The sequence below is a fragment of the Stomoxys calcitrans genome, chromosome 1, assembly GCF_963082655.1.
Source record: "Stomoxys calcitrans chromosome 1, idStoCalc2.1, whole genome shotgun sequence".
Lineage (NCBI taxonomy): Eukaryota > Metazoa > Arthropoda > Insecta > Diptera > Muscidae > Stomoxys > Stomoxys calcitrans.
In genome coordinates, this window is record NC_081552.1 from 229,402,091 (window position 1) to 229,429,832 (window position 27,742).

General features: G+C 39.8%; 2 protein-coding genes across 7 annotated transcripts in view; one reads left to right on the forward strand and one right to left on the reverse strand.

The window, feature by feature from the left end:
* Positions 1–27,742, reverse strand: part of LOC106092437 (2-oxoglutarate dehydrogenase complex component E1) — a 98,333-nt gene that overhangs the window by 49,661 nt on the left and 20,930 nt on the right. For all 6 annotated transcript variants that reach the window (XM_059360863.1, XM_059360865.1, XM_059360862.1 and 3 more), the window contains exons 2-3: positions 1,686–1,797; positions 1,478–1,618 (exon numbers count right to left, since the gene is read on the reverse strand). In XM_059360863.1, coding sequence (XP_059216846.1) covers positions 1,478–1,618; positions 1,686–1,778 — 234 coding nt within the window. In that variant the 5' untranslated portion in view covers positions 1,779–1,797. The remainder of the gene's footprint in view (positions 1–1,477; positions 1,619–1,685; positions 1,798–27,742) is intronic.
* The window catches only part of LOC106092094 (protein SPT2 homolog), a 312,016-nt gene continuing 285,858 nt past the window's right edge, over positions 1,585–27,742 (forward strand). Inside the window, exon 1 of the mRNA XM_059360869.1 lies at positions 1,585–1,640. The gene's annotated coding sequence lies outside the window, so the exon portion shown is untranslated. The remainder of the gene's footprint in view (positions 1,641–27,742) is intronic.

Sequence of the window (27,742 nt, forward strand, 5' to 3'; positions counted from 1 at the left end):
CAAGGTTTCTTTGTCTGCGTCCCAAGTGCTGTTAGCAAGTGACTTGAGGACCTTATTTCTACTTTTGACGTCATCGCAAATTGTTGTGGCATGTGGGGAGAATGTGAAAAAGATGTCAAAGGTGACGCCAAGTATTTTGGGACACTCGATGCTCGGAATCGTTGCTCCATCGACCATCACAGTCAGCTCAGTATTCACCTCACGCATATTTGTAGTGAACAATGTGGCTGAAAATTTGGTGGCAGATATCTTCAGATTTCTTGCAGCGAAATATAGTCCGACGACGACGCTTGTGACCCACTGCTGGCTATGTACGCACAGCACCTTGCGACAATAGCCAGTATGACTATACTCCCATAGTGAAGTTAGGCCAGAGCAAGATCGGAAATGTACCCACTCCATGCACCGGTTACACCTCACCGACACCGACCGATGATGAAGGCGGTTCTGGCAAACCGAACAGAACCAGAGTCCGCGGTTCTTTTCAATCCCGGCACGGACCAGAAGCGTGCTGAGAAGGCACTCCGGGATGTGCCTCTCCCATGACGAAAAAAGACAAACACGTACACTGAGGCGGCAGCCCTTGCCGATGAGGATTCCATCGGGTCAATCCGGTGCGTACAACCGGCTGGCATGGGATTGACCGTGACAACTGTGCAAGCTGCAGGTGTTGGTCAGCTTTGTCTCCTGGATCGCTGCGACCAATATGCTCTTCCGACTCATAAAGTCCACAATCTCATCGATCTTGCCACGAGGTCCGTTGCAGTTTAACTGCAAGAACGAGACACTTCCCGGCACTGGCCTGGTACTGGCCTGGCAATATTTGAGCTGAGATGCTGCCGTTGCGTAAATTGCCGTACGGTAGAGGTCGGGGGGGTCACATAGTCCGACGACGAGGACGCAGAAGGCGACGACGACGACGCTTGTGACCCACTGCTGGCTATGTTCGCACAGCACCTTGCGACAATAGCCAGTATGATTATACTCCCGTAGTGAAGTCCATCATCGACAAGTGGCTGCCGACTAGTGTACAACACACTGCTACAACAACAACCATTTAAACTCGTGTACGTGTTTAAATGGTTGTTGTTGTAGCAGTGTGTTGTACACTGGGTCGGCAGCCCTTGTCGATGAAGGACTTTATCGGGTCAATCCGGTACGTACAACCGGCTGCCATGGGATTGCTTCTAAATAGTTGTGCTATCCTTCGTCCGCAATCAATTCATTTATTACAAGGAATTTACAATGATATTGGGTTGCCCAAAAAGTAATTGCGGATTTTTTTAAAAGAAAGTAAATGCATTTTTAATAAAACTGACAGAAGAAAGAATGCAATTACAGAGTCACAAGCCGTTGAAAAAATTTGTCAACGCCGACTGTACGAAAAATCCGCAATTACTTTTTGGGCAACCCAATATTTTATTTTTGATATTGCAAAACTGTCTAAAATAGTTTTTTTTTCTTTAATTAAACTTACAGTGTGTACAGAGGTTGGATCTCTTAACCAGGCATTGTACATCTCTTCCACATAAGAAGCTGTGGTGCCATTTGCAAAGGGTTCGGCTGCAGCGGAGTTGTAACAACGTAAAGCAGCGGCGGCCATAGCATTATGCACAACCTGTGGAATCAGAAAAGAAAAGGTAATCAATTTTTGAGAAAACTTTTTTTTATAAATCTCAATTTACCTTCTTGTTACTGCCCTTCAACAGCCAGGTAGCAAAGCTCTTATGTGCAATTGGCGATAAAGCCAAATTGAAGGCTGTATTGGCTCTATGCATGTTGGCTTTGTATATTTAACTGTAATTGGAAAAAACGAAAAACAAAAATTAACCAAATTAGTTTTATTGTCACAAAATGCCCATATATGTATATACAGAGGGTGTAAATGAATTTTTTAAGTAAAATCCGGCACGATAATGTCGTTGACAATTGCATTTGAGTTGACACCTTGCCTGTGGATTGATCAAATTGGCAACGACTTATCTGTCATTAAATAATTCGCGTGAATTCGCAATTCATAATCCATTATGGGGTGTATATATGCCCATTATATATGACACCCATTATTGGGGAGGGGTATGTACACATCTACGTCGATATTTGCAAAGAGCACTGACCTATTCAGACTCGATTCTAAAGAAGCATGAGCAATAGTCATTATCTTAGAAATATTTGCTTTGGAAAACGTTGATTATCTTAATGATGCAAATAAATATTTGATTTATTATTTTGAATGTGGTTCCAACAATCTAATGAAATTGCATTGCAAAGGGTTGCTACTTATAGTCTAACCAAAAATAGGTTTGGTAATCATATATCAAATCAAAACTGAATGGCAAACTTGTACTCTATACACTGAAGTATTTGTGCCAAATTTCAGGCGGTTAGCTAAACTCTATCGCCAAGATGTCGACACACAGTTTATGGGGCATTGCTAGATTGTTTTGAAATCATGCACAAATAATTTGAGGTGATTTAAACGCTATATTCAAGTTAGTATACCCTACTATTCTACAGTGCAAACTATACCCTACAGTGTACAGTGTAAACTATACCCGGATTGACCCGATGAATTCCTTCATCGGCCAGGGCTGCCGCCTCAGTGTACCAAACACTGCTACTACAAAAACAACAACAACAACTAAAAACAAGATATGGTCCGGTTTGGACCACAATTAAATTATATGTTGGAGACCAGTGTAAAATGTCAGCCAATTCGAATAAGAAGTGCGCCCTTTAAGGGTTCAGGAAGTAAAATAGAGAGATCGATTTATATGGCAGCTGTATCGGGCTATAGACCGATTCAGACCATAATAAACACGTATGTTGATGGTCATGAGAGAATCCGCCGTACTTGGCACAGTTATTGGATATCATAACAAAACACGTCGTGCCAAAATTCATTCAAATCGGATAAGAATTGCGCCCTCTAGAGGCTCAAGAAGTCAAGACCCAAGATCGGTTTATATGACAGCTATATCAGTTTATTGACCGATTTGAACCATACTTGGCAGAGTTGTTGGATATCATAACAAAACACGTCGTGCCAAAATTCATTCAAATCGGATAAGTATTGCGCCCTCTAAAGGCTCAAGAAGTCAAGACCCAAGATCGGTTTATATGGCAGCTATATCAGGTTATGGACTGATTTGAATCATAGTTGGCACAGTTATTGGATATCATAACAAAACATGTCGTGCGAAATTTTATTCCTATCCGATAAGAATTGCGTCGTCTAGAGGCTCAAGAAGTCAAGACCCAAGCTCGGTTTATATGGCAGCTATATCAGGTTATGGACCGATTTGAACCATACTTGGCACCGTTGTTGGATATCATAACAAAACACGTAGTGCGAAATTTCATTCCAATCGGATAAGAATTGCGTCGTCTAGAGGCTCAAGAAGTCAAGACCCAAGATCGGTTTATATGACAGCTATATCAGGTTATGAACCGATTTGAACCATACTTGGCACAGTTGTTGGACATCATAACAAAACACGTCGTGCAAAATTTCACTCAAATCGGATAAGAATTGCGTCGTCTAGAGGCTCAAGAAATCAAGACCCAAGATCGGTTTATATGACAGCTATATCAGGTTATGGACCGATTTGAACCATACTTGGCACAGTTGTTGGACATCATAACAAAACACGTCGTGCAAAATTTTATTCAAATCGGATAAGAATTGCGTCGTCTAGAGGCTCAAGAAGTCAAGACCCAAGATCGGTTTATATGACAGCTATATCAGGTTATGAACCGATTTGAACTATACTTGGCAGAGTTGTTGGATATCATAACAAAACACGGCGTGCCAAAATTCATTCAAATCAGATAAGAATTGCGTCGTCTAGAGGCTCAAGAAATCAAGACCCAAGATCGGTTTATATGACAGCTATATTAGGTTATGGACCGATTTGAACCATACTTGGCACAGTTGTTGGATATCATAACAGAACACGTCGTGCGAAATTTCATTCCAATCGGATAAGAATTGCGTCGTCTAGAGGCTCAAGAAGTCAAGACCCAAGATCGGTTTATATGGCAGCTATATCAGGTTATGGACCGATTTGAACTATACTTGGCAGAGTTGTTGGATATCATAACAAAACACGTGGTGCGAAATTTCATTCCAATCGGATAAGAATTGCGCACTTTAGAGGCTCAAGAAGTCAAGACCCAAGATCGGTTTATATGGCAGCTATATCAGGTTATTGACCGATTTGAACCATACTTGGCAGAGTTTTTGGATATCATAACAAAACACGTCGTGCAAAATTTCATTCGAATCGGATAAGAATTGCGCCCTCTAGAGGCTCAAGAAGTCAAGACCCGAGATCGGTTTATATGACAGCTGTATCAGGTTATGGACCGATTTGAACCATACTTGGCACAGTTGTTGGACATCATAACAATACACGTCGTGCCAAAATTCATTCAAATCGGATAAGAATTGCGCCCTCTAGAGGCTCAAGAAGTCAAGACCCAAGATCGGTTTATATGGCAGCTATATCAGGTTATGGACCGATTTGAACCATACTTGGCACAGTTGTTGGATATCATAACAAAACACGTCGTGCAAAATTTCATTCCAATCCGATAAGAATTGCGTCGTCTAGAGGCTCAAGAAGTCAAGACCCAAGATCGGTTTATATGGCAGATATATCAGGTTATGGACCGATTTGAACCATACTTGGCACAGTTGTTGGATATCATAACAGAACACGTGGTGCCAAAATTCATTCAAATCGGATAAGAATTGCATCGTCTAGAGGCTCAAGAAGTCAAGACCCAAGATCGGTTTATATGACAGCTATATCAGGTTATGGACCGATTTGAACCATACTTGGCACAGTTGTTGGACATCATAACAAAACACGTCGTGCAAAATTTTATTCAAATCGGATAAGAATTGCGCACTCTAGAGGCTCAAGAAGTCGAGACCCAAGATCGGTTTATATGACAGCTATATCAAAACATGGACCGATATGGCCCATTTACAATACCAACCGACCTACACTGGTAAGAAGTATTTGTGCAAAATTTCAAGCGGCTAGCTTTACTCCTTCGGAAGTTAACGTGCTTTCGACAGACAGACGGACGGACATGGCTAGATCGACATAAAATATCACGACGATCAAGAATATATATACTTTATGGGGTCTCAGACGAATATTTCGAGTGGTTACAAACAGAATGACGAAATTAGTTTACCCCCTATCCTATGGTGGAGGGTATACAAATCTGCAAATAAGCAGGGTAGTCAACGAACACAAGCGGAATTTATGGCTGGAACACTAGGGGCAATGCAACTTAGGCACCGGTTTAGGCAAGCTGTGGTCTACTGTTATGTCACTTTCGAACCCCGAAAAACGAGATGACAGAACCTCAGTCACTTTCGGCAACGTAACTGTGACTGTTTCGAAGAGATGCGCCAGGTTTTGCAACCCTCAATTTATTGAGCATCCCGAGGGTTAATAGGGCCGGGGTCTCCGAGCCGATGAACAACAACCGCAAATTTTGCCCATGAACATTCCACTAAGAAACAGGGGCAAACTTCTCACATATCAATGGGTGCAGTCCGATTAAAATTTTAAGCTCAGTGATAAGGGGCCTCCTTTTTATAGCCGAGTCCGAGGGGTGTGCCGCAGTGCGACACCTCTTTGGAGAGAAGTTTTACATGGCATAGTACCTCCCAAATGTCGCCAGCATTAGGAGGGGAAAACCACCGCTGAAGATTTCCTCTGATGGTCTCGCCTGGATTTGAACCCAGACGTTCAGCGTCATAGGCGGACATACCAACCTCTGCGCTACGGCGGCCAAACACAGCTTACTGTGACAGGGCATGGAGCAGAGTCATTCGCCGCATTCGTGGTCTCCGAGCCGATGAACAGCCATCACAATTTACCGTGGGCTTAGTTACGAATGTCATCCGTGACGCCAAATCATCTAAGGCGTTGGGCCCCGATGGAATCTCTACATTGATGTTGAAAAATCTGGATTCACCTGGAGTTGAGTACCTTACTACTGTCCTCAACCTGTCTTTGAACACTCTTATAGTTCCCGAAGGCTGGAAAATGGGCAGAGTGATCCCGGTACCGAAGCCTGAAACGGACCCGAGTTTGGGGGAGTCGTACAGACCGATATCCTCTCTCTCACCAGCAGCAAAGACGCTTGAGGCATTACTCCTCCCAAGCCTCGTAGGAGAATTTCCATTCGCCTAGCATCAACATGGATTTCAAGGACTACATAGCACAACAACTGCTTTGCATGCCATAACCGCACACAATTGCCGTGGCTTCCATCAGCCTAGGCCATGTGATAGTACGGTTCTCGTGGCACTGGACCGCGGTCAGCCATGCCAAACTATTTGAGGACACCGCCAATACGTCCCTCCAGCCTGGTCTGAAACCCTGGGTCGCGAATTATCTGAGTGGTCGCCAGACATTTGTGAAATTTAGCGATAAAAAGTCGAAACACCGTAGAGTGGAACAGGGAGCACGGTAGCAGATGCGGTGAATAGCCACCGGGTGAATGAAGTCCGCCACCCATTGTACCCGAAGATATCGACCTCCCTCGGCAAACCAGAGTGATTCTGGCTCAATAACGTTCCGGCAGATGCAGCCGCCTCAATTCCCACAGAGCTAGGATTGATGCCGACGTGCAAGATGTATGTCCCGATTGTAACCAGGGACCGCACGATACACGTCACCTGTTTAACTGCCCGGCCAGGCCCCTCTCGACTCAGACCCAGATCCCTGTGGACGCACCCCATCTTAGTCGCAGAGTTCCTGGGTCTTGACACTCAACAGAATCAAGCAGACGAAAGATAGAACACAATAAACTGCTACAACAACAGCAACAACAACAGCAATTCTTATCCGAATGGACTGAAATGATACCCAATGACTTCTACTATGGTCTTCAACATTCAATTCATTTATGGTCCAAATCGGACCATAGCTTTATATGCTCCAATACCATAACAACTCATATCGATTATTCTTTGTTTGCCTAAACAGAGGTACCCCGCAAAAAACTCGACAAATGCGATCAATGAAGGAGGATATATAAGATTCGGCCCGGCCGAACTAAACACGCTCTTACTTGTTTCAATTGTAATAAGGCTCCATATCTAGGTCGAAAAAAATTTATGTGCCAAATTTGAAAACGATCGGATAAAAATTGCGGCCTGTACTTTGTACGCAAATTAAGATGGACAGACAGACAGACGGACATAGTAAAATCGAATCAGAAAGTGATTCTGAGTCGATCGGTATACTTATCAATGGGTCCATTTCCCTTCCTTCTGGGTCTTACAAACAAATGCACTAAGTTGTATAGGGTGATTTTTTAGCTATTATCTGTTTGGCAACACTGGTTTAAACAGCTCACACACGTTTCGTGTTTTGTTTCAATGTCACTCATTTTGATTTTGGCCTATAATCTAACCACGAATTGTCTTACAAACGAATAACGCTTTCAAATTATTGAATTTTATTATCAAAATGCGTGCTCTGTTAAGAAAGTCCATCGCGTGCTTCTTCTTCAGCGACGAAGCTCATTTCTGGCTCAAACGGTACGTAAATAAGCAGAATTGTCGATTTTGGAGTGAAGATCAGTCATAAGCATTGCAAGAGCTACCAATGCATCCAGAAAATGTCACAATTTGGTGCGGTTTATGGGCTGGCGACATCAATGGAACGTACTTCTTCAAAGATGATGGGAATCGTAACGTAACTGTGAATGGTCAGCGTTACCGTGTCAATTTTGAAGTGAAGATCAGCAAGAGCTACTAAAGCATACAGAAAAAGTCACAATTTGGTGCGGTTTATGGGCTGACGACATCATTGGACCGTACTTCTGCAAAGACAATGCGAATCGTAACGTAACTGTGAATGGTGAGCGCTATAGTGAGATGGTATCCAACTGTTTTTTTTTTGCCTAAAATGCAATGATGCTGGTGGCATCATTGGACTGTACTTCTTCAAAGATGATGCTAATCGTAATGTAACTGAGAATGATGAACGCTATCGTGAGATGATATCCATTTTTTTTTTTGCCCAAAATTCAAGAGCTTGACTTGAATGACATGTGATTTGAACGGTGACGGTGCCACATGCCACACAGCACGCATAACAATGGACTTATTGAGAGGCGAGTTCGGTGAACATTTTATTTCACGTTCGTGATCGGTCAATTGGTCGCCTAGATCGTGCGATTTAACGCTTTTAAACTATTTTTTGTGGAGCTATATTAAAGATCATGTCTATACTGACAAGCCCGCTTCAACTGACCCATTGGAAAACAACATTGAAGCATTTATTCGTGAGATACCGGCCGAAATGTTGAAAAGAGTATGCCAAAATTCGACTAAGCGGATGGACCATTTAAGGCGCAGTCACGGTCAACATTTGCATGAAATGGAACTCCCAAAACGCCTTGTACAACCAAGCATATAAAGAAAATGGAGAAAGTTGGGAACCACTATTTTGAGAAAATCAATAACTTTATCTACCTCGGCACCGCCGTAACCGATACGAATGACACCAGTTTTGAGATAAAGCGAAGAAGAATACTGACAAACAAATGATACTTTGGACTAAGTAAACAGTTTAGAAACAAGGCCACTTCTCGACAGACGAAGATTACACTATACAAGACACTGATACTACCTGTGTTGTTGTATGCTTCTGTAGCATGGGTACTTGTGAAAGCAGATGAGGCAGTGCTTGGAGTGTTTAAGAGAAAGATTCTTCGTAAAATATATGGACCTGTTTGCGTTAATGGAGAATATAGGAGACATGTGAACCAGGAGCTGTATGACGACGATGGCATAGTTACACGCATCATGTTGTCAGAATGGATGAAGAAGCTCCAGCAAAGAAGTCTTTTGAAGGCAAACACGGTGGTACACGCAAACCGGGAAGACCAATAGCCCGATGGAAAGATCAAGTGGTGGGAGACACCTCGAAACTTGGTGTCAGAGATTTTAGAATGAGCGCAGAAGCATCGGGAGATAGGTTTATATGGGAGCTGCATCAAGCTATTGATCGATTCAGACCATATGAGACACGTATGTAGAAGGTCATGAGAGAAGCTGTTGTACAAAATTTCTTCCAAATCGGATGAGAATTGCACCCTCTAGAGGCTCAAGAAGTCAAGATCCCAGATCGGTTTATATGGCAGCTATATCAGTTTATATACTGATTTGCGCCATACTAAGCAAACTTGTTGAAAGTCACAACAGAATATCTCATGCGAAATTTCAGCCAAATCAGATGAGAATTGCGCGCTCTATTGGCTCAAGAAGTCAAGATTCCAGATCGGTTTATATGACAGCTATACCAGATTATGAACCGATTTGAATCATACATAACACAGTTGTTGGAAGTGATACCAAAACACCACGTGAAAAATGACAGTCAAATCGGACGAGAATTGCGCCCTCTAGAGGCTCAAGAAGTCAAAACCAAAGATCGGTTTATATGGCAGCTATATCAAAACGTGGACTGATTTGGCCCATTTACAATCCCAACCGACCTACACTAATAAAAAGTATTTGTGCAAAATTTCAAGCGGCTAGCTTTACTCCTTCGGAAGTTAACGTGCTTTCGACAGACAGAAATTCGTCACAATTCCAGTGCGTGAAACACACCACAATGATCCTGTGGACCTCGGTAATATGTTGGAGGCTGAATTTGGTTTCAACACTGTAACACAAGCCGAAGTTAAAGTGTACTCTACTACCAAAAATCTTTCATTGCTGTCCTATTCTATCCTGATCGGCCTTCATACATTATTTTTAATTCATTTTTTTTTTGGTAGGATAGGGGAAGGGGTATTGCCCTCTGACACACCTCGAAACTTGATGTCAGAGATTTTAGAATGAGCGCAGAAGATCGAGGCACTTGGAATGCTATTCTACGTTCGGCTAGTGGAACAAAGGTTCTGTCATAGCCAATTAAAGTAAAGTAAGTAATCTTCAAACATTAAATAATATGGATCGTATTATCGATTTAAATAAAGATTTCAGACATTTTTCCGAATTTTATGTGTGTTTTTTTTTTTTTAAACTTTCCTAAAGCTCCTAAAAAATCACCCTGTACCACAGTGGTGGTGTAGGGTTTAGACAAAATACTTCTTCATTGCATCAATCTTCCCAAAGGCCATAAACCTAAAAAAAATCCATTTTTTATAACAAAGACATTAAAGTAAGTCCAAAGCTAAATTCAAATATCAATATTTAATTAAACGTCTATGTTTGCTCCTTAAATATTAACTCTCGAATAATCCAAATGTTCACAAAAGTGTACCATTTATTTATGAAGGTAATTCTAATGGATCTGTTTTTATTCTCAGTATTCGTTTTGTTATATAAACGAATTTGGCAATTGTGCATAAGAGCTATTAAAAGGCCGCCCCTCCCCCCGCTCCCAAAAAAAGGCTAGAATTGCCAAATGTTAGTGATAAATGATTTACCTACAGTTATCTCTGCCTCTTTCACCCGCAGTCTACAGATAAAACAATTTGCCCAACGTCAAGCAAACAATGCGCATTTTTTTAGGAAATGTTTTAACAAAAACAAAATTTGCATTTATATTCAGTGGGTGAATATGTGTGGTTGTGTCTGTTATGTCAACACCTGATAAAAAAACAGCTCGAAATGAATGATGGGAAATTGTAACGACGTTGGTGTCACGTGAGAAAATGGTAGTGTTAAATATATGGAATTAATTTTTTTTCATAGAGCTGAAATGTGAATACGTGGAGTCTGATGTTTTTCCTATACATTAGCTGGCCGAAGTGCTTAAAGACATTCTAAAGAAAATGGCGTTTTTAAAATAGAGATTTTTTTAAAAATATTTTGAAACTGTTGACAAGGGGTACAAGTCTTTCCGCGCCATGGATCCTTCTCAAATCTAGGTGTTTGTGTGTTATTTACCTACTTTTGTTATTTATCAGACCATAGTTGACACGTATGTTGAAGGTCATGTAAGAAGCCGGTGTAAACAAATTTTATCCAAATCGGATAATAGTTGCGCCCTCTAGTGGCTCAGAAAGTCAAATTAGGAGATGGGTGGTTTATATGGCAGCTATATCAGGCTAAAGACCGATTTGAACCATACTTAGCATAGTTGTTGAAAGTCATAACAAAACACTTCATGCTAAATTTCAGCCAAATCGGATAATAATTGCGCCATCTAGAAGCTCAAGAAATCTAATCGGAAGATGAGTTTATATGGCAGCTATATTACGTTATGTACCGATTTCAGCCATACTTGGCACAGTTTTTGGAAGTCATAACAAAACACACCCTCTAGAGGGTCAAGGAGTCAAAACCCAAGATCGGTTTATATGGCAGCTATATCACGTTATGAACCGATTTAGACCATACTTGGCAAAGTTGTTGGATGTCATAATCAAATACTTCATGAAAAATTTCAGGCAAATCGGACAAGAATTGCGCCATCTAGAAGCTCAAGAAATATAATCGGGAGAATGGTTTATATGACAGCTATATCAGGTTATGGAATCAGATAAGAATATCGCCCTCTAGAGGATCAAGGAGTCAAAATCCAAGATCGGTTTATATGGCAGCTATATCAGGTTATGTACCGGTTTCAGCCATACTTGGCAGTTTTTGGAAGTCATAACAAAGCACTTCATGCTAAATTTCAGCCAAATCGGATAAGAATTGCGCCCTCTAGTGGCTCAAGGAGTCAAAATCCAAGATCGGTTTATATAGTAGCTATATCAGGTTATGGACCGATTTAAAGCACAGTTTTTGAAAATCATAACAAAATACTTCATGCAAAATTTCAGCCAAATCAGATAAGAATTGCGCCCTCTAGTGACTCAAGGAGTCAAAATTCAAGAAAGCTATATCCGGTTATAAAACGATTTCAACCATATTCAGCACAGTTGTTGAAAGTCATAATAAAACACCGCATGCAAAATTTCAGCCAAATCGGATAGGAATTGCGCCCTCTAGAGGCTTAAGAAGTCAAGATCCAAGATCGGTTTATATGGCAGCTATATCAGGGTATGAACCGATTTGAACCATACTTTGCACAGTTGTTGGAAGTTATAACAAAACACTTCATGCAAAATGTCAGCCAAATCGGATAGGAATTGCACCCTCTAGAGGCTCAAGAAGTCAAGACCCCAAATCGGTTTATATGGCAGCTATATCAGGGTATGAACCGATTTTGACCATACTTGGCATAGTTGTTGGAAGTTATAATAAAACACTTCATGTAAAATTTCAGTCAAATTGGACGGAATTGCGCCCTTTAGTGGCTCAAGAAGTCAAGACCTCAGATCGGTTTATATGGCAGCTATATCAGGGTATGAACCGATTTTGGCTATACTTGGCACCGATGTTGGAAGTGATACCAAAACACTTCATGTTAAGTTTCAGCCAAATCGGATAATAATTGCGACGTCTTGAGACTCAAGAAGTCAGGATCCCAGATAGGGTTTATATTGCAGCTATATCAGGGTATGAACCGATTTTGACCATACTTGGCACAGTTGTTGGAAGTCATAAAAAACACCACAGGGAAAATTTCAGCTAAATCGGATAGGAATTGCGCCCTCTAGAGTCTTAAGAAGTCAAGACCCCAAATCGGTTTATATGAAAGCTATATCAGGTTATATGTCGATTTGAATTATACATAGCACAGTTGTTGGAAGTCATAACGAAACAAGTCGTGCAAAATTTCAGCTAAATCGGATGGGAATTGCGCCCTCTAGAGGCTCAAGAAGTCAAGACCCCAGATCGGTTTATATGGCCCCTATATCAAAACATGGACCGATATGGCCCATTAACAATCCCAACCGTCCTACTCTAATAAGAAGTGTTTGTGCAAAATTTCAAGAGCCCAACTATACTTCTTCGAAAGGTAAAATCGAATAATAAATGTTGCTTTTATGGGCGCAATACCTTAAATCGAGAGATCGGTCTATATGGCAGCTATATCTATATCTGAACCGATCTGGGCCAAATTGAAGAAAGATGTCGAAGGGCCTAACACTACTCACTGTCTCAAATTTCAGCACAATCGGATAATAAGTGTGGCTTTTATAGGCTGAAGATCCTAAATCGGTCTATATAGGGGCTATATTAAGATATAGTCCATCTTCGAACTAAACCTGCTTGTGTCCATAAAAAGAATCTTTGCAATGTTTCAGCTCAATATCTCTATTTTTAAGGACTGTAGCGTGATTTCAACAGACAGGCGGCAGCTATATCCAAATCTGGACCGATCTGAGCCAATTTAAAGAAGGATGTCGAAGGTCCTAACACAACTCACTGTCACAAATTTTGGCAAAATCGGACAATAAATGCGCATTTTATGGCCCCAAAACCTTAAATCGAGACATTGGTCTATATGGCAGCTATATCAAAATCTGAACCGATCTGGGCCAAATTGAAGAAAGATGTCGAAGGGCCTAACACTACTCACTGTCCCAAATTTCAGCAAAATCGGATAATTAATGTGGTTTTTTTTTGGGCCTAAGACCCTAAATCGTCGAATCGGCCTATATGGGGGCTATATCAAGATATAGTCCGATATAGCCCATCTACGAACTTAACCTGCTTATGGACAAAAAAGAATCTGTGCAAAGTTTCAGCTCAATATCTCTATTTTTAAAGACTGTAGCATGATTTTAACAGGCAGACGGACGGACATATACTTTATAGGGTCGGACATGGATATTTCGATGTGTTGCAAACGGAATGACAACATGAATACACCCCCATCCTTCGGTGATGGGTATAAAAATACTTAAAGAAAGTGTTTCACACATACAGTCACATTTTTCTTTTGGGCATATACTAGTCTAAAGGAACAATCAGACAATGTGTGGTTTCACTGATTCCCACAGTTTGGTAAAAAAAGAAGCTATCTACGAAGACTTTGTGAATAGACCCTAGAATCTATGCATTAAACTATGCTCTACGTTTTTAAACCTTATCTATGATTTCACATTTTTTTTTTCTTGGAATTTATGTATTGCGTTCTATTATTTCTATTTTTAATTTCTACTTTTCTTTCCAATGACTTTGCAATTGGTGATTTCTGAATATGAATGAACGAAATTCAAAAGTCATGAGTATTTCAAATAGACTGATGATGCCATTTCCGAGAGTCCCTACGTTTGTACACCAATATTTGCCACAGCATCAACTGAAAGTAAATGTGATCACTCTTTAGACAAATGAAATATGAATTTTTCAAAATTCGATTTACCACATTTCCATGAAAAACATTTCAATGAATCCAGTAGTCTGGAAGATAATAATTTCAAAGTGAATGGCTTGCAAAAATTCCTCTTAATTAAATATTTGCAAAAAAAAAAAACAGTTCAAACATTTTACAAGCAATCAGCAAAAATACAGGTAGGTATACAAATGCAAATGAACTTTTGTTGAAAACCAGTTGGCATATGATTTTGAATGAGTAAAAGTTTTGGCGTTAAATGAATCACAAAACAAAAAAAAAAAAAAACTTCATATCATATATGGAAGAAATAAAAACCCCAAGAAATTCACCATTTTATGCTGTGACGTCAATGCGGCCCAGACATCAGAACAAGTTATCTAAAATATCCCAAATCGTAAAATTTCAAACGAAACGGTTTCTTTTTTCTTTTGTATTTATGAGACCTGTCTACTACGTAAGCTAATGAAAATAGCAAATCATAGTATTCCAATCACAAGATCTTTCAAGTGGAGAATAGCCAAACGCAAATAAACACAAAAAAATGCCGGCTTCTAAGATAACCGAAACAAGTAAAAGCGTGCTAAGTTCGGTCGGGCCGAATCTTATATACCCTCCACCATGGATGGCATTTGTCGAGTTCTTTTCCCGGCATCTCTTCTCAGGCAAAAAAGGATATAAGAAAAGATTTGCTCTGCTATGAGAGAGATATCAAGATATGGTCCGGTTTGAACCACAAATAAATTATATGTTGGAGACCTGAGTAAAATGTCAGCCAATTCGAATAAAAATTACGCCCTTTGGGGGCTCAAGAAGTAAAATAGAGAGATCGATTTATATGGGAGGTGTATCGGGCTATAGACCAATTCAGATCATAATAAACACGTATGCTGATGGTCATGAGAGGATCCGTCATACAAAATTTCAGGCAAATCGGATAATAATTGCGACCTCTAGAGGCTCACGAAGTCAAGATCTCAGATCGGTTGATATGACAGCTATATCAGGTTATAGACTGATTTGAACCATACTTGACACAGTTGTTGGATATCATAACAAAACAAGTCGTGCAAAATTTCATTCAAATCGGATAAGAATTGCGCCCTCTAGAAGCTCACGAAGTCAAGATCTCAGATCGGTTGATATGACAGCTATATCAGGTTATAGACTGATTTGAACCATACTTGACACAGTTGTTGGATATCATAACAAAACAAGTCGTGCAAAATTTCATTCAAATCGGATAAGAATTGCGCCCTCTAGAGGCTCAAGAAGTCAAGACCCAAGATCGGTTTATATGGCAGCTATATAAAGTTATGAACCGATTTGAACCATACTTGGCACAGTTGTTGGATATCATAGCAAAACACGTCGTGCAAAATTTCATTCCAATCGGATAAGAATTGCACACTCTAGAGGCTCAAGAAGTCAAGACCCAAGATCAGTTTATATGGCAGCTATATAAAGTTATGAACCGATTTGAACCATACTTGTCACAGTTGTTGGTTATCATAACAAAACACGTCGTGCAAAATTTCATTCTAATCGGATAAGAATTGCGCCCTCTAAAGGCTCAAGAAGTCAAGACCCAAGATCGGTTTATATGACAGCTATATCAGGTTATGGACCGATTTGAACCATACTTGGCACAGTTGTTGGATATCATAACAAAACAAGTCGTGCAAAATTTCATTCCAATCGGATAAGAATTGCGCCCTCTAGAAGCTCAAGAAGTCAAGACCCAAGATCGGTTTATATGGCAGCTGTATAAAGTTATGAACCGATTTGAACCATACTTGGCACAGTTGTTGGATATCACAACAAAACAAGTTGTGCTAAATTTCATTCCAATCCGATAGGAATTGCGCCCTCTAGAAGCTCACGAAGTCAAGTCCAAAGATCGGTTTATATGACAGCTATATCAGGTTATGGACCGATTTGAAACATACATGGCACAGTTATTGGATATCATAACAAAACAAGTCGTGCAAAATTTCATTCCAATCGGATAAGAAATGTGCACTCTAGAGGCTCAAGAAGTCAAGACCCAAGATCGGTTTATATGGCAGCTATATAAAGTTATGAACCGATTTGAACCATACTTGGCACAGTTGTTGGATATCATAACAAAACAAGTCGTGCAAAATTTCATTCTAATCGGATAAGAATTGCACACTCTAGAGGCTCAAGAAGTCAAGACCCAAGATCGGTTTACATGGCAGCTATATCAAAACATGGACCGATATGGCTCATTTACAATACCAACCGACCTACACTAATAAGAAGTATTTGTGCAAAATTTCAAGCGGCTAGCTTTACTCCTTCGGAAGTTTGGGTGCTAGATGGCTAGATCGACATAAAATGTCACGACGATCAAGAATATATATACTTTATGGGGTCTCAGACGAATATTTCGTGGAGTTACAAAGAGAATGACGAAATTAGTATACCCCCATTCTATGGTGGAGGGTATAAAAACAGCTGACTAACTGAAAAGCATGACAGCGTTCATGGAATGCCATACTAGAGACTCATATAGGTAATTCATGAAGACTACGACTAGGCGGACGGGAGATTAGCCTCTCTGTCGTTAGTGTTGCTTGCTGCTTGATAATGCCTGGGTTACTATTTGCCAGCTGACTCTGGACTTTAGCGGCATTGTTTTTTAAGTTTCTTTTTTTTACTGTTGTTTAGCTGATAATAAAAATAAAATAAAATGTTTTTCTTGTTCCAATATTTTCTACTACAAAGTTTTGTTATTTTCACTTTGTCACATGTTCTTATCGCCCACTCACTGGTCGTTCAATGAATTCATCACAGCTCTTCACGTATCAATTTCACCATAAGCAATTGCAAAATATCATCTTGACTTTAGGACTAAATTATAGGAGTTAAACTTGAATCGGACTGCACTTTGATATGTAAGAAGTTTGCCCCTGTTCCTTAGTGGAATGTTCATGGGCAAAATTTGCAATTTGCAAAGAAGTCATTGTGTAAAATTTCAGCCAATTCGAAAGAGAATTGCTCAAGAATAGGGAGATCGGTTTATATGGAAGCTGTATCAGGCTATAAACCGATTTAGATTTGATAAGATCATGGAAGAAGCCATTGTACAAAATGTCAGCCAAAGCGGATAATAATTGCGCCCTCTAGAGGCTCAAGAAGTCAAGATCACAGATCGGTTTATACGGCAGCCATATCATGTTATAGACCGAATTGAAACATTTTTGGCAGAGTTATTGGTAGCCATAACAAAACACGTCATACAAAATTTGAGCCAAATCGGATAAGAAATGCGCCCTCTAGTGGTTCAAGAAGTCAAGTTTCAAGATCGTTATATAGGGCAGTTTTATCAGGTTGTGCATCGATTTGCACCATACTTAACACAGTTGCTGGAAGTCATAACAAAACACCTCATACAAAATTTCAGCCAAATCGGATGAGAATTGCGCCCTCTAACGGCTCAAGAAGTCAAGACCCAAGATCGGTTTATGTGGCCGCTATACCAGGTTTTAGACCGATTTGCACCATACTTAACACAATTGTTGGAAGTCATAACAAACCACCTCATACAAAATTTCAACCAAATCGGATGAGAATTGCGCTCTCTAGCGGCTCAAGAAGTCAAGACCCAAGATCGGTTTATGTGGCAGCTATAACAAGTGTCAGACCGATTTGCACCATACTTAACACAGCTGTTGGAAGTCATAACAAAACACCTTATACAAAATTTCAGCCAAATCGGATGAGAATTGCGCCCTCTAGCGGCTCAAGAAGTCAAGACCCAAGATCGGTTTATGTGGCCGCTATACCAGGTTTTAGACCGATTTGCACCATACTTAACACAATTGTTGGAAGTCATAACAAAACACCTCATACAAAATTTCAGCCAAATCGGATGAGAATTGCGCCCTCTAGCGGCTCAAAAGACCCTAAATCGGCGGATCGATCTACATGGCAGCTATATCCAAATCTAAACCGATCTGGGCCAAATTGAATAAATAAGCGGAGGGGCTTAACGCAACTCACTGTCCCAAATTTCAGCAAAATCGGATAATAAATGTGGCTTTTATGGGCCTAAGACCATCAATCTGCGGATCGGTCTGTTGGTTGCCCAAAAAGTAATTGCGGATTTTTTAAAAGAAAGTAAATGCATTTTTAATAAAACTTAGAATGAACTTTAATCAAATATACATTTTTTACACTTTTTTTCTAAAGCAAGCTAAAAGTAACAGCTGATAACTGACAGAAGAAAGAATGCAATTACAGAGTCACAAGCTGTGAAAAAATTTTTCAACGCCGACTATATGAAAAATCCGCAATTACTTTTTGGGCAACCCAATATATAGGGGCTATATTAAGAAATAGTCCGATGTAGCCCATCTTCGAACTTAACCTGCTTATGGACAAAAAAAAAAGATCTGTGCAAAGTTTCAGCTCAATCTCTCTATTTTTTAAAACTGTAGCGTGATTTCAACAGACAAACGGACGGACATGTATATATACTTAATAGGGTCGGAAATAGATATTTCGATGTGTTGCAAACGGAGAATGGGAGGCCACCGTAGCGCAGAGGTTAGCATGTCCGCCTATAACGCTGAACGTCTGGGTTCGAATCCTGGAAGGAACATAAAAAAAAATTTCAGCGTTGGTTATCCCCTCCTAATGCTGGAGGCATTTGTAAGGAACTTTGCCATGTAAAAACTTTTCTCCAAAGAGGTGTCGCTCTCCGGCTCGCCGTTCGGACAGGGAGGTCCCATATCATTGAGCTTAAAATTGAATCGGACAGCACTCATTGATTTGTGAGAAGTTTGCCCCAGTTCCTTAATAGAATGTTCATGGGCAAATTGGCATTTTTGCAAACGGAATGACAAAATAAATACACACCCACCCTTCAGTGGTGGGGTATAAAAAGGCATTAAATTCGACCGGGCCGAGCTTTGAATACCCATCACCTAGCGTATGTATAAATAATCATTGTTCCATTTTATATTTCTTAATGGTTATTTATTGTATCTATCGTTCTATTATAAAATTTCTATAGGGACTATAGAAATTTCAAGTTAGCTATAAATAATTAATTGCCTTTATATGAAAGGGGGGGGGGCGGACTACTTTTTGACCACTTCAATTCTTTATAAGTACACTTACTATTATCGCCATAGCTATCTCGATATTAAATGTTCCGTGTCTAATGAATGAGTGTTTATTTAATGATTTTATTGCACTCCTATTGTTACAAGGTCCGGCGACAAAGTGCACTTTTAAGACTTTTGATTAAAGAAGCGCGCCTGAATAGTCTTTTAATGGTGTTCTATTGCAAAAATACCTGGCACTGGCAATTTTTGGAAAATACATAAAAAATGCATACAATCGGATATTGTGCGGCTGCAGACCATAGCATTTGACTGGTTTCCTAGGTCGCGATTTCGTTTGGTACCACCAAAGGCTCGTCAGTAGGAGTTGTCAAAAAAAGGTACACCCAGAAAAATTAGTCTGCCGATTTCAGCAAACACTGTCAGTAGTGTTTTTCAGCAGACTTTCTGCTGTTTCAGCAAACATTTTTGTTCTTTTCACTAACAAATTTCTATGAGTGTATGTCTTCTAGGTATTTTCATTTGCAGCGCAGCAATAAACAAACAAAAACCCAACCTCATATATTTTTACCAAATGAAGACATATTTTTTCTGTTTTTATACCCACCACCGAAGGACGGGGGTATATATATTTTGTCATTCTGTTTGACCGGCGTAAAAATCAAAGATGATCTAGTCCGTCCGTTAGTCGGTTGAAATCACGTTACAGTCTTTAAAAATAGAGATATTGAGCTGAAATTTTGCACAGATTTTTTTTTCTCCATAAGCTGCGTAAGTTCGAAGATGGGCTATATCGAACTATAGCCCATCTTCGTACCGAACTATATATACCCAGACGCCGATTTAGGGTCTTAGGACCATAAAAGCCACATTTATTATCCGATTTTGTTGAAATTTTAGACAGTGAGTTGTGTTAGGCCCATCGACATCCTTCTTCAATTTGGCCCAGATCGGTCCAGATTTGGATATGACTGCCATAAATACCGATCCGCCGATTTAGGGTCTTAGGCCCATAAAAGACGCATTTATTATCCGATGTCGGCAAACAATTTAGGACAGTGAGTTAAGTCCCTCGATATACTTCTGAAATATGGCACAGATCGGTCAAGATTTGGATAGACCGATATCTCGATCCGATTTCACTGAAATTTGACACAGTGACTTATGGTAGGCTTTTCGACATCCCTGTCGTATATGTTTCAGATCGGTTTATTTTTAGATGTAGCTACTAAAAAGACCAATATTTTGTATTGGTATTTGGTCGAAATCGGACCATATTTGGATATAGCTGCTATGAGGGCATAAATTATGAATTTTTTACCGAATTATGAAGAAAGGTGGTTTACATTTATACCCGAGGTGGTGGGTATCCAAAGTTCGGCCCGGCCGAACTTAACGCCTTTTTACTTGTTCTATTTGTAATAGAAACAGATTACCCTATGGTCTGAAGCCGGACAATATCCGATTGTATGAATTATTTTAAGACCGAAGAAAACATGTGAATATATGAAAATTTTAAATTTGCTCACGAATATTTTATTAGGGAACATCAGTAAGACTTCTCTCATTTCATTGAGTGATTTCCAATTCAAGTTTAAGCTCCAAGACAGCCGAGTCTGAACGGCGTGTATCCTAATCGACACCAATGTAGAATTCAGCTTAAAATGATTGAAGACTTCAAAAATGTAGAAAAATTTTGTAAGTAATTCGTTTAATTAGTTTATTGAACTAAATAGATCAGTTAGTTCACTGAACTAGTTCTTTCAGAAGGTCCATCCAACTAGTTCATTCAGTTAGCTCGTTGAACTAGTTCATTCAGTTTTTTTTATTGAACTAGGTCGTACAGAAAGTTCAGTAAGTTTACTGAACTGGTTCGTTCAGTAGATCATCCAATTAGTTCGTTCAATAGTTCTATACTGATTCTTTCAGTTAGTTCATTGAACTAGTTCGTTCAGTGAGCTATTTTGTCTCTTTTTGTTATGCCTTCCACGGTTTCCCTTGGCAAATAGTGTCAACACAATTTAATAACGATGTTCACACAAATTAAGACTTTAGCCGAACGCCTAGGTTCAAATCCCGGCGAGAACATCAATAACATTTTCAGCGGTGGTTATGCCCCTACTAATGCTGGCTACAGCTTACAACAAGCAGATAACTGGCTTAGGTGTATGTCTATAGTGGATTGGGGCGGATTTATATCCACATCCTATTTTCAACCTAACCTAACCTGATGGGGGATACATTTGTAGGGTTTCCTGCCATGTTAAAACTTCTCTACCAAGTGGTGTCGCTATCCGGCACGCCCTTTCGGACTGCACTCATTGATATGAGAGAAGTATCCCCTGTTCCTTAATGGAATGTTCATGGGAAATTTAGTAGTACTCGCATTCCTTAGGCAATTAAACTTTAATTATGAATCAAAAATAAAAAAATTTAATAAAAACAATTCCAATTTATTTCAAGGTTAAATATCATAGCAAGAAATTAGGCCGATAACGCAAGCCACAATGTGGCGTTTGTAACATATGAATGTATTATACAATTACAACAAGTGATTCAAGTGGAACCATTATGAACAATGTTTTGAGCTTTTTTTGCACATGTTTTTAATTGCATATAAACGCTAAGTATTTCAAAAAGAAAATAAACATTTGTTGTATAATCCCAAAAGGAGGTAAGTATGAGCAGTTGAGGAAAACCAAATTTCACGAGACACTTTAAAAGCAAAACAAGTAAAAGCGTGTTAAGTTCGGCCGGACCGAATCTTATATACCCTCCACCATGGATAGCATTTGTCAAGTCATCGTAAAACACCACCCCCAAAATTTCAGGCAAATCGAGTAATAATTGCGCTCTTCAGAGGCTCAAAAAGTCAAACTGAGAAGTCAGTTTATATGGCAGCTATATCCAGGTTATATACCGATTTAGACCATACTTGGAATATTTGTTGGAAGTCATACCAAAACGACACATGCAAAATTTCCACCGTATTGGATAAGAATTGCGCCCTCTAGCGGCTCAATATGTCTAATCGGGAGATCGGTTTATATGGTGGCTATATCAGGATATAGACTGATTTATACCATACTTGATGAAGTTGTTGGAAATAAAAATAAAACACTTCATACAAAATTTCAGCCAAATCCGATAGGAATTACGCCCTCTAGAAGCTCAAGAAGTCCAGAACCAAGACCAGACCTATAATAGGTTATCAACCGATTTCAACTATACTAAGCACAGTTGTTTGCAGTCATAACGAAACACGTCATACAAAATTTCAGCCAAATCCGATAGGAATTACGCCCTCTAGAGGCTCAAGAAATCTAATCAGGAGATCGGCTTATATGGTGGCTATATCTGGCTATAGACTGCTTTAGACTATACTTGGCAAAGTTGTTGGGAGTCATATTAGAACACTTCATGCAATATTTCAGCCAAATCGGTTAAGAATTGAGTCCTCTGGGAGCTCAGGAAGTCAAGGCCCAAGATCGGTTTATATGGCAGCTATATCAGATTAACAACCGATTGTGACCATACTTGGCACAGTTGTCGAAAAACACTACGTGCAATATTTCAGCCAAATCGGTTAAGCATTGCGCCCTCTGGAAGCTCAAGAAGTCAAGACCCAAGATCGGTTTATATGGCAGCTATATCAAAACATGGACCAATTTGGCCCATTTACAATCCCATTCGGCATACACTAATAAGAAGTATTTGTGCTAAATTTCAAGTGGCTACCTTCACTGTTTCGAAAGTTAGCGTGCTTTTGACAGACGGACGAACGGACGGTCTTGGCTAGATCGGCTTAAAATGTCATGACGATCAAAAACATATATACTTTATGAGGTCTTAGATGCATATTTCGAGGTGTTACAAACGGAATGACGAAATTAGTATAACCCCCATCCTATGGTGGAGTGTATAATACTGGCATACAATGACTAGGTTAGGTTAGGGTTAGGTTAGGTTGAAAAGAGGGTGCAGATATACGCCCCATGCCACTATGGACATACACCTAAGCCAGTAATCGGCTTGTTGTGCGCTCTAAAATCTATAAAGTAACCTCGAAAAAGAAAATTTTAAGTTAGGAATTCCGTTCTACAAAATCCTTAATTGTTTTCAATACCACTCCCCTAAGTTGGTTCATGTCTGATATTGTGTCTCCACCTAAATACCGGTATCTGTTGGACGCCAAAGCCGGCCAATGACAAAGGAAATGCTCCAACGTTTCATCATCTCCCCCGCATGCCCTACATATGCTATCACTTGCCGCACCCATTTTATTTATGTGACCTCGTAGTCCTTTGTGTCCCGTTATGATACTAGTAGCTATACTGACCTCCTTCTTGCTTCCTTTCAGTAATAGCCTCGTCTTCTCACGATCTGGATCCCCCCATAGCATTTTCGCCGTCCTACCGACCGTTTCGCTGTTTCACAATGTTGCATGCGCATTCATCGCCCAATCCCTTAACTCGGACTTCGTCGACCCAAAAGGCTTCGGGTTAACCAAGTTTATTGACGGCAGTCCTCTGACCTTCACCACCAAATCGTCTGCCTTTTCATTCCCCCCTACTCCGTTATGGCCCGGCACCCAAAAGATGCGGATTTTGTCATCCTCAGAGAAGGCATTAATCTCTATCTTACACTGCAAGACTGTTTCGGACCTTACCGTCCTGGTTGTTTTTTTGCCCTTATGGCAATTTTACTACCGGTAAAGATGTTCACACTCGACGTCCTCGCGTTAGCACCACACTACTTCACGCATTTCGTGATCGCCCGGATCTCCGCCTGCAGGACCGTATTATGGTCAGGCAGTCTTAAAAAGATCTCAGTCCCTGGGTTCTCAATGTAAACCCCCAGATCCACTCTGTCCTCCCGGGTGATTTTTTTTTTTGAGGTTAGGATTTTCATGCATTAGTATTTGACAGATCACGTGGGATTTCAGATATGGTGTCAAAGAGAAAGATGCTCAGTATGCTTTGACATTTCATCATGAATAGACTTACTAACGAGCAACGCTTGCAAATCATTGAATTTTATTACCAAAATCAGTGTTCGGTTCGAAATGTGTTCATTCACCGTAACGTTGCGTCCAACAGCATCTTTGAAAAAATACGGTCCAATGATTCCACCAGCGTACAAACCACACCAAACAGTGCATTTTTCGGGATGCATGGGCAGTTCTTGAACGGCTTCTGGTTGCTCTTCACTCCAAATGCGGCAATTTTGCTTATTTACGTAGCCATTCAACCAGAAATGAGCCTCATCGCTGAACAAAATTTGTCAAAATTTGAACACATTTCGAACCGAACACTGATTTTGGTAATAAAATTCAATGATTTGCAAGCGTTGCTCGTTAGTAAGTCTATTCATGATGAAATGTCAAAGCATACTGAGCATCTTTCTCTTTGACACCATGTCTGAAATCCCACGTGATCTGTCAAATACTAATGCATGAAAATCCTAACCTCAAAAAAATCACCCTTTACAATGACTAACAAATTGCGCATAATCAAAATTAAATACAACTTCCAACAGATGCACAGAATCATGTGTATACCATGGGAGTAGTGTAATTGTGTAGACAAAAATTTTGCCATTGTTTATATCATTGAGGCGTTCCCATATTACATTCGCTATAAGTATTACATGCCAACGTACGGCACTTGAAGCTTTCACACCTACTATGGCCGATGAGTTATTCAAACCAAATTACGAAACGCGAACCTAGTGGTTGGTGTGTTTGGCTTTTGTTTTCCATTTGCAAAGAACAAAATCTCCGATCATTGAGCTCGTCTCGAAAGAGAAACAAACATAAATTAATTAGTGTAAATAAAACAACAGCCAATTAGTTTAATTTTAGCCTTTAACAAAACATTGTGTGTTTGTTTAAATTTTCCTGTTTTTGCCTTATAATTGTAATAATTTTACATACACATATGTATATTGCATCAAACATTCATAAGTAGGCATTGTTGAAAAAAAAAATGTACACGAGCAAATGAAAACACCAATGACCTTGGCCTTAAACCTTTTATTGGGTTGAAAAGTCGTTGAATTGAAAACACTTGGGTCTTTAAAAATAAAAATGTAACGACGACGAACCCCGTAAAAGCTGAATAAACTTATTGTACAAACGAGAAACAAGCGACAGCTTATTGTATTGTACGGCCGAATATTATGAGGATTTCCTAAATTATACCGAATACAATAGCATGTTTGCCTGTGACGTAGTAATGTTTCTGCGGTGGTTATCCCTCCTTACGCAGGCAAAATTTGTGAGTAACTATGCCCTTTGGAAAAAAAAATAGTTTGGAGTCGCACTGTGCAACACCGTTCGGACTCGGCCATTAAAAGGAGTTCCCTTATCATTGAGCTTAAAACTTTATTCGATCATCAATTACTGATATTTGAGAAATTTGACCCTTCTTCCTTAATGGAATGTTTGTGGGAAGATTTGCATATATTCAGAGAATATATTTTATTTGAAAGCCAAAAAAATTACTTCGAGACCACTTGCCTTAAGATTCTATCAGTTTTGTCAAGTTGGGGATAATTAATAAATCTGCAAATATGTTTACTGAGTGGCAAGGCCATTTGCGATGATTTCATGCTGATCATAAGATTCCAAGGCCTGCACTTATAAAAATACGGCTTTTTACAACCAGAGATAGTCGGTCGGAAACTCCGACGTATATGACATACATTTCCGACGTATAATACATACGTCAAAAACGTCATTAACATAGCCAAAAAAAAAAAAATAGTTTTTGACTGAATTGAAAAATAATTAGGAAATCGTACAAGTATTTTCAACTTTTGTGAATTTATGAATATGGCAACACTGGTGCATAGGTTAGAACGTACTCCTATAACAGAAAACGTCTGACTTCTAATCTTGGCGAGAACTTCAACAATCTTTTTTTACTGTTATTCTCCCTCACTAATATTGTACATACTGGCGGCATTTGTAAATATCTTAACGTGGTCAAACTGCTCCGGAAGGCAGAGTGCTGATTATAAATAGATTTTAAAAAAATTTAAATTTTGAAAAATTTATATAGGCGCTATAACAACAACAATAAATCTAAACCAGTAAGGAAAGGCAAAAGTTGGGCGGGATATAAGTGCAAATACGGCGTCATTCCGTCTGTAACACTTCGAAATATTTGACATTCTACGTCGACCTAACCATGTCCGTCCGTCTGTCTGTCTGTCGAAAGTACGCTTGCTTTCGAAGAAATAAAACTAGGCGTTTGAAATTCTCCACGGACACTTCCTATAAGTGTGGGTCGGTTGGGATTGTAAATGGCTATATCGGTCCATGTCTTGATATAGCTACCATATAAACCGATCTGGGATCTTGACTTCTTGAGCCTCTAGAGGGCGCAATTCTTATCCGATTGTCCGAAATTTAGAGTGAGGTGTTTTGTTGTGACTTCCGATAACTGGGCAAAGTATGGTCAAATCGGTTTATAACCTGATATAGCTTCCATATGAACGGATCCATGATCTTGACTTTTAGAGGGCGCAGTTATTATCCGTATTCACCGAAATTTTGTATGAGTAGTTTTGTTTCCTCTTTCAACAACTATGCCAGGTATGGTCAAAATCGGTTCATAACTTGGTATAGCTGCCATATAAACCGATCTCGGATCTTGAATTCCTGAGTCTCTAGAGTGCGCAATTACTATCCGATTTGGCTAAAATTTTGCATGAATACTTCTTAAGCCTATAGAGATCCGATTTAGATGAAGTTTTGTACAACGACTTCTCCAATTACCTTCAACATGCGTACCAAAAACGGTCTGAATCGGTCTATAACCTGATATAACTCCCATATGAACTGATATCCCGATATGAATTCTTGAGCCCCTATAGGTAGCAATTTTTATCCAATTTGGATGGCATTTTTCACAATGACTTCTATTATGGTCTTCAACATTCGAACCAAGTATGGTCCGAATCGTAGACGAATTTAATTTAGACCACATTCGGCGGACCACTAACCACTTAGAATCGGGCTATTAAAGCAGATTCTATGACGGGGGCGGATCCTCCGCCTTACCATAATTTTCAGAAACGGCAGATCTCGAAGATGGGTGGTGCAATTTAATCGAAATTTTGTGTGCCCTCTTAAAGTAACCTAGAAACCAACATTTGGCATCCAAATTTCGGATGGGGTACCTAGGGGAGGCGCCCCAACCCCAAAACCTACCAAATGGGACTCAATATGGACGTCAATATGGGACTCAAATGAAAGGTATTTGCGAGTGGAATACGAATCTGATATCCAAATGCGGGGCGAGGTGTTTGGGGAGCCACACCACGCCAAAAACACCGCCCAATTTACGACCAAAGCAATATGGGGCTCAAACGAAAGGTCTTTGGAAGTAAAGCACGAATTTGATATCAATA